Here is a 16320-nt window from a genome sequence, read left to right as displayed (position 1 = left end):
ACTGGTCCTGTAGAAACCTGAAAATGAAGAAGCAACAAATATAGATAACTAATATGTCAGCAATCTTTGGAATATTTAACCCAAGTTGAAGGTGTGATTTTTTTTTTTTTTTTTTTTTTTTTTTTAAATCCTGTGTGCCAGTAGGATGTGAGCTTTAAGCTCTTTGTCATTCAACTTGCTAGAATGAGCAGCAGCAGCAATGAGTCACCCAGTGTGTGAAATATGACGTCATTCGTGTCTTCCTCTTCTCTTTTCAGTATCCAGGGCTCCTAACTGGGCCGACCATGCTGCTGCACTAAGCCCGACAGAGAGAGAAGTGAGGACCTCAGAGAAGCACTGAGGTGGTTGCTGGCCTGTTTGTGTTCCCCTTCCCCCTCCTTGTTTGGCTGGCTAACTGCTGCCTCATCAGTTCACATTTTTGCTGTAATTATTATCTTTTTTCCAACATATGCATGTTATTTTGTTGAGATAATGTTCCATAAATATGTCCTTTTGACTGTTTGTTTTGTTGTTTTCATTTGCTTTCATCTTAAGTACAAAATTGATATTCAGTTTACACATTTTTTATTTCCTGATTTATTTATTTTTTTCATAACTGTAAATCAAATACATGTGACAAAGTAATCATGTTGTAATGAGCATTTCATTTAATAGATTTTTCTATGCTGTTTCCTCAAAGCCCCACCCTGAGGGCAAAGACTTGCTATGGACGTCACTTCGCCCCCTGCTGCATCGCTGCTCTCTACACTACCTTAGTGGGTTCCCCTCATATCCCTGTGTGTGGTTCCCATCCAGACTCCCTGTACAAAGTCCAGCACAGATCTGGTACCACCTACAGGTAGATAGTATAGTAGTGCACTCTCACTACTGATTGTGCTCTGTCTTTGTTTTTTCTTTTGTCATTATTTGTCAAAACTACCAGAGCCTGGAATTTTTCTCTTCTCTTTTCTGTCAGCCACTACTGGGTTCTCCACCCAACCCCCTCCCCAACTCCCACCCTCTCCCCCTCCCCTAAGAAGATGTCAGTGAGCCTGACAACAGACATCCAGCAGGAGGGAGAGAGTGGGCCACTCATTGAGCCCTGCAGTCGAGGCAAGACCTCCCCTCAACCACAGGGCACCAAGGAGGGGACAGGGGAGGGCCTGGAGCCTGAGGAAAGCTCCCCACAGGATGCACAGGTGGGAAGAACTGTAAATATGAGTCCTTTTAAGAACTTTATACCATCTCTCGCTGTATTTGAATAAGACAAATTTAAGTCAGGAACTTTTGTGTTTACATACTCTTCTATAACCTTCCTACCTAACAAAACCAGCATTTGTGTTTGGTGTAAAATAATGTCTCTTTTCTGTCAAACGTAATTTTTCAGTTTTTGAGAAAACAGGCTACACTCTGGTGAATGAGCCTTTTAACATTTATTTCTTTGTAATACTGCACATGTGCCTCAGTTTTATCCATGTCAGTTTAGCTAGAATATAACCTACTTCAGTTTTAGCAAGATTTTGGATTAAATAATTTTTTCTGTGCTTTGCATACATAGTGATATTTTCACAGTTTTAACTCTACCAATTGCTCATTGATCCCTAAATACCCCCAGTTACAAACCCATTTAGGTAAATAGATAGTAAGGGAAACATTCTTTTGTATTTTTTTTCCCCCGCTAAAGAGTTTGAAAATGTACCCAAGTACATTGTTAATATGAAGCTAATTTATATTATATGGTTAAGCCAAAAGTTGTAAATTCTTGTATTTAATGTGTGCCTTATTGTCCCGATTAGTAAAATGGCAAGCTTCTCTTGCAGAAACGGGCTCCAAATCACAGCCATGGAAGGAAAAGGGCCAAGGTGAGCAATTTTTGTTTTTGGTTAATGCTACAAAAACGTGTGTTCACCTTTCTGAAAATAACCCATATAACTTTGTAATCCTGCTCCCTCAGATAACCCTGAGCTGGTTTGTTGTATAAGATGACATTATTAACGTTCTAATCTTCTCAACTACAGTGTTCCATCTTCTTCTTGTCATTGGATTTTAACCTTAAATCCCATGAGAGGGTTAAAAGTAGTTGTGTCACCATGACCTCAGTAATGCTATGAAGAGGAGGATAGCATTGGGAAAGCTCATAAAGACTATAAACTGTAAAATTTGATAACTAGATGTTGGTTTTCAAGTCTTATCAACTCACTTCTAAGCTGACTGAGTGAGTTGTGTGAACCAGTTTTCAAGTCAGACTTGATGTCTTATCCTTCAATGTCTTTTTTCGTTTTTTTTTTTTTTTTTTTTTTTTTTTAGGCGCCTTTGAGTCCTTTAAAATTCAGTTATTGGTATGAACTTACTGATTGTTCTCTGAAGTTATTGAAGCCAATGAAGCATAAAGATCTAAAGATTTTAGGGGTTACATGAAATTGTGGTTGTCAGATTTTTTTTTAAGTTGAATCATTGTCCTTTGGTTTCTTTCTTTTAGTACATAATCTGCAAAGGGCCAATTTTCTAATCAGCTATGTTCAAGATGGAGCTGTTTGTTCACTTCTCAGCTTCTATGCCATTCTCCATAGAACTTTATTATTATACATTATTAAGGCTTATGTGGAGCGTCACAGCCGTACAAGGGATTTAGCCACAAGTTGATATGGAAGGAGGAACTCAACGGACTTCCTGAAACACTGGTTAAATACTGAAATACTCCTTAAAAACATAGTTAAATTTGGTATCGGGCATCTTCGAAAAATGTCAGGACTAAGAAAGAGATACATAACACGCTACAAACCATGGGATTTTCTTTTTACCCTTTTTAAGCCACTAAAAATGATAATCCACATCAATATAAATGAGGACCAGGACTCAAATTCAAAACAAACACAACATAACCTCTAATACTGAGACATAATATAATATTCTATTATATTAGCACTTATAATTTTAGTCGTCATTATTTTGAGATAAATAAATTTTAAACTATTATATTGCAAAATGTATTTATTTTTACTTTTAGGAACTTCAATAGCATGCAATATAAATTAATTTTTAGTTAATAGTATTTCCAGTTTTCTCAGTTTCTCCTGGAGAAGGACCAAATTTATAGATATCTACAATCATTCTCCAAATTTTCAGTGATCATCTCTAAGAATCAGAACAATCAGCCCTGCAGATAATATATCTTTGATTTTGTTTCAGTCTAATGCCAAACTGAAGCTGGTACGGAGTCTGGCAGTATGTGAAGAGTCCTCTGGTCCGTTCTCCAATGATGGGCCTCCAGAATCGGTACTGTTCTTGTGTCTAACCCTATCCCCTAACTCCTAACCTCATGTCCAGACCCTGCAGTTAGCCTAGCTTGCAACTGTTTCTATTTAACTGCTGTTAAACTGCTGTATAAGTTTAACAATGCTCAAAAGACTAAAAAGAATTAGAATCAAAATTATTACCATCTTTTTATCACAGCAATGGAATGTGGTTTTCCAGGATATCATCCAGCTTCACATCAGCTGTCCATCAGACAAGGAGGAGGAAAAGTCCTCGAAGGATGAGTATGAAAATGAAGAGAAGGAAAAGAAGGACAAGACTCCCCGGAAGATGCTGTCACGTGGTAAGGCATTGCGTCACAACCCTTTCTGACAAAAATACAATAAGCAGTAAGTAGTTGCCAAAATTGGGTTCAATGAAATATTCAGCATCAGGTTTTGTGTCAACACTGGTACATCATTTTACTAGCACCCAAACTAGTATGTCAAGTTCATTTCTTTGAATCGTGATTGGATAACTTGTTCTTCTCTTAATTACCTGTCTCACCCCCTCTGTCTGCAGAGGCCCACAGACATTATTAGACTCTGAGAGCAACAGAGATGAAATAGCTAGCCCAACTGTCTAGTGTAGTGGAAAATGATCCCCTGAAGAGTGTGTGCGTGTGTGTGTGTGTGTGTGTGTGTGTGTGTGCGTGAGCGGGCGTGTGCGCCACAGAACAGCTAGCCGGTGTCTCATGCTATCTACTTCTAATGTTTATGCTCCCTGAACAACCAGGAATGCTGTTGCTTCTGTGTTGAGGTGCCATTTTAGGAGCTGTGCTTGCCAGCAATCTGACTTTGCTCCTTCTGTCTCACTTGTACATTTTAGTGTCACATACTCTCCTTTCTTACTCATCCTGTCAGCCATATCTTGTCTACCTATTTACTTTTTCCCCCTCTTTCCGTTAGATTCAAGTCAGGAATACACTGACTCCACAGGCATTGATGTTCACGAGTTTCTGGTCAACACACTGAAGAACAATCCCAGGTATGAGATTGGAAGTAGTACAAATGACAGAACATATTGAAATTGAACTGGATGGGATTTTTTTATTTATGTCAATTTAATTGGTTATTACATATTCTATCCAGTATGTTACATTTGTGCTTTTAAGGCACACTTCATTATTTAAATATTTGCAATAACTAAATTAAGAAGAAGCACTACCCATTACCTGCCAATTATAAAAACCCTTATTAATCAAAAAGATAGTGTCACTGTTCCATGAGCAGGCATTAGGCAACAACCCTTCAGCATTCTGTTGACTAATAATTTAGTTTTACAAGACAAGGATGAGAGACACATCCTACCTTTGAGCTTTGGGTTGTATGCTCATGGAACTCTTGTCACTGACCTGATTGCCCCTCTGATCCATTTATCTCTGTCTCTCTCTGTTCCCACCCTCCTTTCCCTTTCCCCCCTTGGCCTAACAGGGATCGAATGATGCTGCTCAAACTAGAACAAGATATCCTGGAGTTTATTAATGACGACAAGTAAGCCACATTCTTCATAACCACTTGCTTGTATTTAAATTTAGCTCCTTCAAATCTTTTCCCTTTGTATATATAGACTGCTGTGGCAATGAGATAAATATGTCAAGTTGCAGTTGGTATTACGGGGCTGCTTTTGGTTATTATTTCTGACTATTACCCTGTGCTATCATTATCTTATCCACAATAGAGTCTGGCTATACATGTCAGAATTTGAAATATATATATATATATATATATATATATATATATATATATATATATATATATATATATATTTGAAGGACAATTATTGTGAAAACACAATTCAACAAATTGTATATCTACAGGAGTCCCATTATTATTTACCAAATTTTAGAACAGTAGAAAATGGCTTAAATACAGTTTTGTATGAAATGTTTCTATTAGCTCAAACTTTGAAATCAAGCTTCTGAACTGTTGCCATTTTTAGCAGCATATGGAACTTTGGTTTTACTCTTTTGTGACCCCTACAGTAACCAGTATAAGAAGTTTCCTCAGATGACTTCTTATCACCGTATGCTGCTGCACCGCGTGGCTGCCTACTTTGGTATGGACCACAATGTGGATCAGACAGGCAAGGCTGTCATCATCAACAAGACGGGCAACACGCGCATGTGAGTGTGGTTCCTTACATTGGTTAGTAAGTAAATCTCAGCAGCTACATTCATAAGACTTATTTTTTCTAGCGTTCACATAGATCTTAGTACTGTGTACTCAAATTACTAAAACATACAAAAACTGCTAAGGAAAGCATAGTTTCAGATTTTAGCCAGTTCTTACATAGGAATAGAAAAGTATTACGATGTGGGGACTAATTTATGTAAATAAACTGAAGGCAACTGGAATCCAAACAACCTCGTGGGAAAACACAATAACAAACCTTCATGGTTGAGCTTGCTATGATGACACAAGAAACTCACCATGAAGGTAACAGGAGAATCCAACAGCCACAAACTGTGGTCTAGCAGGATGAAAAACAACTTGAATCAAAACCTCAATGAAGCTGCAACCTGTAACTGTACAGAAAGTTTAATTCTGCTGAAAGCTGGTGAATTATCTGAGAAATGAAACCAGTGTGGGTCCCACATGTACCTAATGGATTCTGCAGAGCATAGCAATGAATGATTGCTTGTATTTGAGGCATAAAGGAAGCAGTTTCAAATTAAATTATGCTCCCTAGCCATCTATGTTTTCTAAAGGTGATGGTTCACTCATTATTTAGTTATTTTGGAAAAATACCTGTTGCTCAGCCAATTTGATTTTCACATTCAAACATTAAGATTGCCACATTCACTTTTCATCTTTTTTTTTTTTTTTTTTTTAGGCTTGAATCTTTTTTTCTAGAATGTTAAATTTTGTAAGATTTTGTGTTTGTAGGTTACAAACGTTCTTGTGTTGTCCTCTTTCTACAGTCCAGAGCAGAGGTTCTCTGAACACATCAAGGATGAACGGAATATGGACTTCCAGAAGAAATTCATCCTTAAGAGAGATGATGCTAGCATGGACAAGGATGATAATCAGGTTGGCTTTATTACAGTGTACCATGAAATTTCTTCATCTTTTTACATGGAAAAAAGGAAAACTCTACCTGCAGCTTGCTGCATCAGTTGGAGATGGAGATGTTGTTTCAGCAGAAGTAGACACTGTAAACTGTGCGGTGGTTCATTATTGTTTCTTGATAAGATGAAGGCAGCCAATGTCTGTTTTTGATATCAACCAAAATATGAATCAAACAATAACTGATTTCAAATAGTGAGACCACAGATCGCCAATGCATAGATGGCAACATATATGTTGCTATGAGTAAAAATATGCAGGCTTGGAGCAGTGGTTACTATTACACAGTTGGCAGGTGGTTGGTAAGCTTTAGGTCAGCTATAGGTTGTGATTATTTCTGTTATGTCAAAGGCTAGTGAGAGATGAAAATATTACGCTGATTGGACATCTCATGCCTCCAGTATAAACCATGTATTCTTTTCTTCATCCACTCCTAATTTGCTGTGTGTGAACCACAAAATAGTTTAACTTGCGGCAATTTTCAATTCTAAAATCTAGTGTGTTGTGAAACTTGAAAGAAACACGCTATGAATCCTTGTTATCAGGCATAAGAGTCAAATTTTCCATGTTTCCGTATACTGTGGTGGTACAGACATGCAGCATCATATTGTACAGTCCTTCTCATGCTGACTCCATCCCCTCAAAACATTCCATTCTATACTCTGTTTTTGTTTCGCTGGTATAAAACAGTTGTAGATATCTTTTGCCCTGCCAAGACTCATCTTTACATCAGGTTTATTGATGAGTGGCTATCTTAAGTATTTACTTAACACCCATTGTCTGTTGGTTTATGTAGCATGTAAGGATGAATACATTTTATTGGTGTAATTATTTTTCCAAATGTTAGATCCGTGTGCCACTGCAGGACGGGCGGCGTAGCAAGTCCATTGAAGAGCGGGAGGAAGAGTATCAGCGGGTACGAGACCGGATCTTTGCCCGAGAAGTAAGTTCTGGACCTGAACAGAGCAACACTCACAAAGCCAAAATAATATTAAACCCCAGAATTAAAATAGAATAACCACTGTAGTGATTATACGTTTTTTGCCCTTGCAGATTTCTAATTTTTTATCATTTTTGGCATTTTGATGGGGCACAGCTATATAGCATGTGGTAGGAAAACAGCAGAAATTAGAGGGAAAGTGAAAAAACAAAAATTTGTATGCCAAAACTATTTATTTTCATTTCTTCTTCATCAGATACCACTGCTTTACATTGCATATCTCATCCTAAATGCATATGATATGAAAAAAATATTGGTCTTGAGTGCTCCTGGTAAAATGAAGCATTTCATAATGTGCAGGTGTCATTTTTTTTACAGTCCTCTCAAAATGGATACATGAACGACAGCAGGTAAGATGATACAATCTGCTGAAGAATTATTCTTTAGTGTGCAATATGTCAGGCTTCATCTTTTCATCTATTTCCTTGACTCTCTAGTTTGTCTGTCAGGTTTAAGCTATGAGAGTTAGCAGGCTACAAATTCAGACAATGTTTATTCTGACCTTGTAGACCATTAATTATTTAGGGAGAATTTACAAAAGCAACATACAAAAGCTCTTTTATTTATATATATATAGTCATTGTTGTTCTCACTTCCAGTCAAATTTTTGTCTCCTATGCCAGGATATTATATCTAGTAATGTAACAAACCCTTTAATGCTGAAACTGTCCAGGAGGGATACGCTGTCTTTCAGGAAGATTTCTGTTTAATGATTTTTTTTTTTCTATAAATAAGCTGGCTTGCACAGCAGATAGAGCCAGCCTCCATCCCAAAGCTCCCTGAACATTGAGGTTGAAAGATTAGTACATAATATGCTGAGAGAGAAAAAGAGGAAGCGTGGGTTTTCCAACAGTCAGCTTCTGCGTTGTGTGCAATTTTCCTTTTTTTCTCAGGGGCAAAACTTGTATGTAACTGTACCTCCCTCTACCTCCCACCCCTCCTTATCTCACCCACCCTCAAAACCTTCTCTTATTTTCCAATTCAGTCCTGTAACTCTAGCATTTTCTCCTAATGTTAACCCCAACAGACTTTCCACTGAGGGCTACTGCTCTAGCTCTCAAAAGAGGAGGCAGATCTTTAGGTATTGGGGTGCTGCTGACTTTGACTTGTGTGTTGCCATGCCCATTTTTGAAAGTGATTTGGTGATGATAGTGGTGACTTGTGGTTTTTATATCTTTGCTTGGCATCGGCTGATTGATGGCTATTGATGGCTATTCCAGCACTGCACCGTGGGGCTTCCCATGGCCCATGCATGGCTGCTTTGTGGTTTCACTGGGGATTGATTGACTTACTTACCCATTCACTGTCAACTACATTTTTATATAAAGTAACTACATCACTTCCACAGTAACCTGTTTGTTTTGTGGTTGACTTAGTGTCAGTTTTTGTTAACATGTCACCTGTTGCAAAGTAACACATAAAGTTGTTCAAGCGGTAAATGGATTTTTTTTCTTTTCTTTTTTGTCAAGGTCAAAAGTGTTACACCAATTTGCCTTATTGATGAGTCTTCAAGTTATTTTCTCACTAAATCGATTGCTTTGCTCTGTAAAATATCAAAAGATTTTTTTTTCTTAAACATTTTTTTTTTCTCCTTTCTTTTAAAAATTAATTGAATATTTGCTAAATATTCTTAAATCATTAGGGTTATCAAAGAATATATATGAATTAATAGTTTCATAGAAGTGTGGTGTTGACAGATATGCTTGTAAATGTTTAAGATGAGCTTTTAAATGTAGCTAACGTTCAACGAAAAATTTAATTCTTTGGTGGTTGTTCACGCATTAGTTATCATTTATTTGTTACAAATATATAGCTAGAATTGTAATCTAAGATTGTAGGACTGTATTATTCAAGTTTTTAATATCATGTAGCCTTTTTACATTGAACCTAAACCAAAGTCCGGCATTGATTTTTAAGTATAGACAGAGACAGCAACACTCGAGCTTCCCTGTTTCTCCTGTTTTTGCATGTGACGGTTACTGCTTTTTTGAGGAGATAAACTATCATGTGATGAACAGTAGAATCCTTCCTCTTCTACCTCCTCCCTCTCATCCTGCTCTCATCTTTGGCTGCAGAGTGAAGCAAACAAGTGTGCGCCTGCCTGTGTAGAGAATGGCAGAGCACCCACCCTTGCTTTAAATAGGCTCTGCACAGAGGCCTCAAAATAGATCCTCCATTAATTACAGTCTCTCTGAAATATTTACCAGCCACAGCCGCTCACTATCACTAGGGTTTTACAACCCTTTCCACATCCCTGTTCTCGTCATGGAGATTCCCACAGTCAGCCAGATGTTTTGAGTTTGTTTCACTCATTCTCTCTACGTGGACACACACTGTTCATATCCCTCTTTCAGTTTTAAGAGGATGTGGGGGGAAAAAGCCAACTGTTTACTTGCTGGATTTCTCTTCTGTGTTATCTTCAATGAGTTGTAGTTGTCACCTGCAAGGCTCTCTGTCTACATTAAATTGAATACATGTGCCATAGTATTTATGGCAGCTGGCACGTCATTCCTCTCTCATTTTCATCTTAAAGTCTCTTATAGTCAAGCACGAGCACTGTCAGACACGTTCAAATGGAACAATGATATTAATGCTGACATGTCATGGTAGACCTAAGTATTCACTTGTGATGGAGGGGTTTCCCAAAGTGGTGGTTACGCTTACAGTGTGATCATTGGTTTTCTTGGCAGCTGCCCTTATCCAGGGTGACAGCATCACAACAACATAATGAGTGTGTATACAGTAATATAGTTTAAAAACCCATAGTGGTGAACCAGTGGTAGCAAGTGGTTTTTTGTAACTAGTGTGTGAGTCTGGGTGTTGATGTACATCTACTCTTCATGTCTGAGTGTATAAGTTTGGTATTTACATTTATGTGTGTCTTGTTTCACCATAATTTGTCTTAAACACAATGTATTTTAAGTGCATGTGTTTTTCTGTATTCACATCTATTACACATATGTTTGCAAGTATTCAGTCATCCTGGATAGCCCTTTTATGTGAATGTTGTCCCTGTTCTTCGATGATTTGTGAGTTGAATTCATTGAGGTTTGTCTCATTTAGTGCCATTGTGATATATCTTCCTACATTGTAGTGTTGATTGTCTGGAGCATCTTTTCTCCCTGCATGTGTGTTTTCCTCCGGATGGGTTTGTGTGTGTGTGTGTGTGTGCGCGAATGTGCGTGTGGTTGTATGTTTTAATATAGGAGATAATATTGTTTGGTGGCTTGTTGCCTGATATTTGTATAGTGATTTCACAAAAGTATCTAATATGCATCTGTGTTGAATGCCCCATCCTGTAGCCTGTCAAACTGTCTGTCCTACCTATTGATGGACATCCTTTGCTCTTCTGCTCTCCCCATCTGTCCTATTCTGTCTTTGCCCCTACCTGTGTTCCTTTATGTTTCAAATTCTCCAATGTACACATCAACATTTTGTCAATATATTTTTCATCCTACCATTTTATTTATTTTTTTTGTCTTAATTCTCGTATGACTTCATATTTGCCAACTCTGCGCTCTGTAATATACACATCTGTCACCTATTTCTTTTCACGGATAACTTTTATTTTACCAATTTTTTTCACTTTCCTGCATCTGTCCTCATTTTTACCCCATCAATTCATCTTTTTCTTTGTCTCCTTTTCCTTCCACTTCTGTCTTCTCTCAGAGGGAATCGTGAGAGCTCCAGCCGGGCGTCTAGCAGTCGTCAAAGCAGTACAGACAGTGACATGAAGTGCCTGGAGCCACGGCCCTGGAGCAGCACTGACTCTGACAGTTCCAACCGAACCCTCCGGCCGCCTGTAACTAAGGCCAGCAGCTTCTCTGGCATATCTATCCTTACTAGGGGGGATAGCCTTGGTAGTAACAAAGGCTCGCAGGGAAGTTGCAAAGGCTCTCGTTCTGGTAAGGATGCAAGAGACATCTAGGTCGCTCTGGTGTAGGTCATTAAAGCTGACTGTAGCCACAATCTTACTGAAACAGTTCATAGTGTAATGTCCTAATGGGGATTATCTGATTGTGGTCAAGGTAGTTAGTTAATGGGGGAAAATATTTTTTGTGCATTGGACTAATATTTAACAATGAAGCACTTTTACTGATAAACTGTTACGTAAAATGGTTTTTGAAGATAAAAAACATCTGTAATTGGGTCTTTTGAGAAAATTTTCTGGAGCTCAGAAAAATGCTTTCTTGTATTTAGCTTATGTGATATCTCCTCCAAAACTATAATGAATCCCAAGCATTAAGAATTTAGACAAGAGACAGACCTCACCTCTACTGGCATTTTAAATTTGATTTGCCCTTTCGTGATCTGGTCAAAGAGCAGTAAATGCTTTATTAGGAAATCTTTTTTCTTTTATTGGGGCGGGGGTTCACTGTTTGGCTTAATGCCGAAAATATTTCCTGTATCTATCATGTCTTTTGTTGCATCATTAGGCCTGCCACTAGTCAGTCCTGATGTGTGTCCCCCACCTGCAGCCTCCCAGTCCAGCCGTAGCCTGCTACCCTGTCCAACACAACAGCCACAGCAGCCGCAGCCACAGCCACAGCCTCAGGCACCGCCTCAGACTGCATTGCTACCTACACCACCACAACACCCCATGGGCAACCATATGATTGCTCAGGCAAGTACCTCCAAGACAATGCACCACATGTATCAACCATGTCTGTAAAATGAAGAACCGATTTCAGGTTGCAGAGGATGAAATTGAATCCTGTGGTCAATAAGAAAAGCGTCTGTAAAAATATATATTTCGAAAAGACATCAGAAGCACACAATATGTTTTTCATATTTGAAACTCAATGACAACATGCCCAATATTGACAGACCGTTTCTCTTGTTTTTCTGAGTAGTCGCTCTGTATTAAAGCTTTATTACTTTTGCATATTATTCAATCACTAAATTTTCATATCTATTCATCTGCCCATTAACAGTTTTTCCTGTGTTCTAACCCATATCGGTCAGATGTCTTAATTTCTCTTTATTCCCCTCTTCGTCTGCTTCTGTTGCCCTCTTCTCACTGACCCGCTCCATTTTCTCTGTGCTCTTCCTCTTTATTTCCGCCCACTTCCTGGTGGTGTGTATAGCCGGTGGCATCTCTGCAGCCCTCTCAGCCTGTCTCCTACTCCAGCCCTTCCTGCCCCCAGGTTCTCCTGCCAGTTTCTCCTCCTCAGCAGTACACAATGGTACTGACACCTCTTGTAGATCAATTTCATAATAGTAATTCAGTTACGACTGCATTTCTGTCACTCTCCCACTTCACACTAAACTAATGCTTGATTCTGCAAAAAAAAAAAAACAAAAAAACCCTCTGCGCTCTATTACCCCACTTTTATTTACATCTGTTAAGTATTTTATCACACCACTGGAAGACTTGTGTGTTCGCTGCTTTGAATCAGTCAAGCTTTTTTTTTTTCCTCCCAGGCCTATCTATCTGTTGCCTGAGAGACTGTGCCAAGAAAGTCTTTGTGCTAAAATAGCACGTAACTTAACAGTTGATTGATTTGTTTTAATTTTTGTGGCGTTCAGTTTTCAGATTAATATATGCAATCAAAAATTCTCACCCTACTTAGCTATAAAAGCTTGTCCTTTTTAGATGTAAAGATCAAATGGAACTGTAGTTAAGGATCTGCACTTGGGCCATATTTCGACCTTAAAGCTAATATAGAGTTATCAGGGACTCATGGCAATACTTCCCATCATCCAGGGAGAAGACCTAGCACCTCAGTTCAGCCAGATGACACTGAGTCGACAGGGCTCCAGCGAGAACCCAGAGCCTCCCCCAATGTATCAGGCTCCTCCCACGGTGCTGTCTCAGCATCCCCCTCCTCAGACAGGCTATATCATGGCTACCACGGGCCAGCCTATGCCGCCCCCATCTGGCTACCAGCCTGCCACTGGACACCCCCATCCTCCACCTCCACCACCTCCTCCATCTCAGCCTGTGATGCAGGCTCCACCACCCCCACAAGGCTACATGCAGCCTCCGCCACCCCAACAGGTATGTCACTATCAGGCATTAAACACGGGTTAGAATTCACTTGAAGGTTTTTTTTTTTTTTTTTTTTTAGGCCTTGTGTAAATGTTCTTCGATACCAGATGGAAATGATATTTCAGGGAGGGGTACAACTTTGAGTGAAATAATTAAATTTGAATCTGGGACTGACACTGCTTGGCACCGGTAATCTTGTGTGTGGCGCACTCCACGCTCCACTCTTCTTTGTACTGGCTTCAGTGAATCATAATTGTTGGCCCTAGGTCAGCAAGAACTGGTCTCACAATACCGTTATTTTGACAGGCAAATCCCAAAGGACAAAGAGAGAAAAAATTTAATTTGGATGTCATTCTCAGTTTTTTTTTGGAAGTTTTAATGTGATATTCCCCTCATGCAGAGGGCTTTGCTTACCTTCCAAGATGATACAAATGCTCACAAGAAAAACTTGAGAGCTTTACCAATTTACACAGCATACACATATAATAATGCCATCTACCCAATCACTCAAAACTCACTTTCACTGTAGCTAAAATGTTCAGGTCAAAGTCTGATTTATGGCTGAAGACTGGGTTTATTGAAAAAAATCTATTTTTGTGTCACAAAAATCCCAAGCTGACACGTCTTCATTGAAAATTTATCAAGCTGATAAATTATTATTAGACTGTTTCTGTTTGCTTCAGATTTTTGATTCTTTGTAGGATCATGTTCCTTACTCCTCATTAGGTAGTGTTATTGAAAGACGACAGTGCACGGTGTGATAGTCCCAGCACCTGTTTAGCACACACAAAGAGGCAGATGAAGCTTGATTGGTTTCTTTAATTTGCCAATGAATAAGTGATATGATGGTCACTGTGGTAGTTTTCCATCACAGGAACTTAACTGCAACAATAATTGTCATCCTGTATCCTGTGAGATACTCTCTAAAGTTTAGAGTCTAAACTGCAGAATTGACTTTTCTGATGCTTCTTCTGTTGTTAAAAACATATAAAATAATTACCTGCAATTCCAATTAAATAATATTGCACAGTTTTGCTGTGAATAGGCTTCCTTGGTGCCATGAAATAACTAGTAAATAGTCTCTGTTTGCTGCTTTGGTAAAGTTTTGTCCCTCATCAATTGCCTAAAAGAATGTATCGTCACAATCTGTGTTTCTTGTGTCAGTGAATAACAAAAACAGAGCCCTATCTAACATGATTTCAGTCCATATGAAATACAACAACAGGGGTCTAACATTTTTATCTCTGTAAAAATAATTATTTCAGTCATGTAATATGATGTCTCCTACAACAAACCAAGTAATTTGCTACTACTAACAAAAAAGGTTGGAGTTTTTAATGTCTCCTAAACTTTCAGTCAATAGTCATTTATTTTATTTTGTTTTTTATTTCTTGAAATACTTAAATTGCCAGTATAGGACAATTTATTGTGTTGCATTTTCATCTTATCCCCTTCGCACTGATTTATTGTGAAGAGTAGTTTACACTATCCTTGCAATTGCTTGAAAGCATACTGTACACACTACAATCAGCTCTAATTTACCGAAACATGTTAAAACACACACCTGTAGTAAACTTGCAGGCTAAAAGGTGTGACACGACAGTGGTGTGATTCCTGAAAAGTTGCAGGATTCACCCAATGGGGAATTTACTCCTATCAATCAGAGTGCTGTTTGTCACCTTCACAAGCTCAGTCTCTGCCAGCAGGACTGTCACATCCTTCAGATTGCAGTGACAGTCACAGTTTCTCACGCTCGCCTCTCTTTAGGCTTTTGCTCAAATCCATCAAAGAGAATTAGATTGACCTGGTCAGTAAATACTGAAATGGCCAACGAGAACCCCCCGTTTAAGTGTTTTTGTGGCCAGGATGTAGAGAAGAGTGCTTTAGTTGAGTTTTTTTTTTATTTATTTATTTATAGCCTTTATATATAAATTGTGTTGTTGGTGTGTGTGTGTGTGTGTGTGTAGATATAGATATATATATATATATAGATATAGATATAGATATATATATATATATATATATATAGATATAGATATAGATATATATATATATATATATATATATATATATATATATATGCAAATATGATGACTTCTTGTTTGTGTGTGTTTTGTACAAGATCCAAAAGTTAATTAAGTATTTAATGGAAATGTCATCTTAGTGTACCTAACTAAATTATGATGGTGCAAATAGCTTTGAGATGTCCTTTTACTAAAAGTCTGTTGTCTTGTTGTGTGTGGGGGTTTTGTTTTGTTTTTAAATTTACTGAGTCAGTTTGTCTCTTGTTTTTTTTTAAATCATTATTTTCATTCTTTTTACTTTTTGGTAGAGTCTGTTCTGACCTTCATTGACAATGGTTTATTATGCATTTATCTCCCTGCACACCTTCCTATATTATCTTGTCTCCTAGATATCTGTACTTGTATAAATAGAAAAATGCTCTGTAAAAAGAGCATGCCCCCTGTTGTTCAATATGTGGGTGGCCAACGATATAACAGGAGTGCAAATATTGGCACAGCTGCAGCCGATAGGCGTGCCAAATGTTGTTGTGCACTGTATGCAGATGAAGGTGAAGGCAGAACATATTGATCCTCCTAACATCCAGTCTTGCTTAGAAATTGCTGATGCTACATTTAGGCAGACTCTACAAGACACAAGCTCCTCCTGTTACAACACCGGACACTCAGGGCTGTGCGACTACTGTGAACTGAGTGATGCATCTTGCAACATCTTGTTGGCGTGTATCATTGTTGAGGATGTCAAGTTGCTTTAATGATATGTTTTTTATAACAATAGATCACATGACAATTTGTTCATGAAAGGTGTTGATCATGGTGATTGGCCTCGCTGGTTGGTTTTACTCATCTGTGGTTGCCGCTGTCTACAACGGGACAATCTAATAAATTACAGTATGTCACCTAAAGCCCAGAACCAAACAAGTTAAAGAGTGAGAAATTAGTGAGAAGCAGGAGAACAGACTTGGA

At 38.3% G+C, this 16320-nt stretch overlaps 1 protein-coding gene across 3 annotated transcripts in view; it reads left to right on the top strand.

Annotated features, from left to right (window-relative positions):
• The window catches only part of r3hdm2 (R3H domain containing 2), a 44327-nt gene that overhangs the window by 19338 nt on the left and 8669 nt on the right, over window positions 1-16320 (top strand). Inside the window, exons 3-19 of one of the 3 annotated variants that reach the window (XM_029501940.1) lie at window positions 258-423; window positions 680-838; window positions 956-1178; window positions 1800-1841; window positions 3169-3255; window positions 3433-3577; window positions 4182-4260; window positions 4707-4766; window positions 5258-5398; window positions 6197-6305; window positions 7189-7284; window positions 7660-7691; window positions 8369-8422; window positions 11011-11246; window positions 11778-11965; window positions 12429-12527; window positions 13049-13342. In XM_029501940.1, coding sequence (XP_029357800.1) covers window positions 1020-1178; window positions 1800-1841; window positions 3169-3255; window positions 3433-3577; window positions 4182-4260; window positions 4707-4766; window positions 5258-5398; window positions 6197-6305; window positions 7189-7284; window positions 7660-7691; window positions 8369-8422; window positions 11011-11246; window positions 11778-11965; window positions 12429-12527; window positions 13049-13342 — 1821 coding nt within the window. In that variant the 5' untranslated portion in view covers window positions 258-423; window positions 680-838; window positions 956-1019. Of the gene's footprint in view, window positions 1-257; window positions 424-679; window positions 839-955; window positions 1179-1799; window positions 1842-3168; window positions 3256-3432; window positions 3578-4181; window positions 4261-4706; window positions 4767-5257; window positions 5399-6196; window positions 6306-7188; window positions 7285-7641; window positions 7692-8368; window positions 8423-11010; window positions 11247-11777; window positions 11966-12428; window positions 12528-13048; window positions 13343-16320 lie in introns of all 3 variants that reach the window. The other 2 variants (XM_029501942.1, XM_029501941.1) reach the window with 2 other exon arrangements.

This window comes from Echeneis naucrates, chromosome 5 (genome assembly GCF_900963305.1).
Source record: "Echeneis naucrates chromosome 5, fEcheNa1.1, whole genome shotgun sequence".
NCBI classification, from domain to species: Eukaryota; Metazoa; Chordata; class Actinopteri; order Carangiformes; family Echeneidae; genus Echeneis; species Echeneis naucrates.
This window is presented reverse-complemented; position numbering and strand designations above follow the sequence as displayed.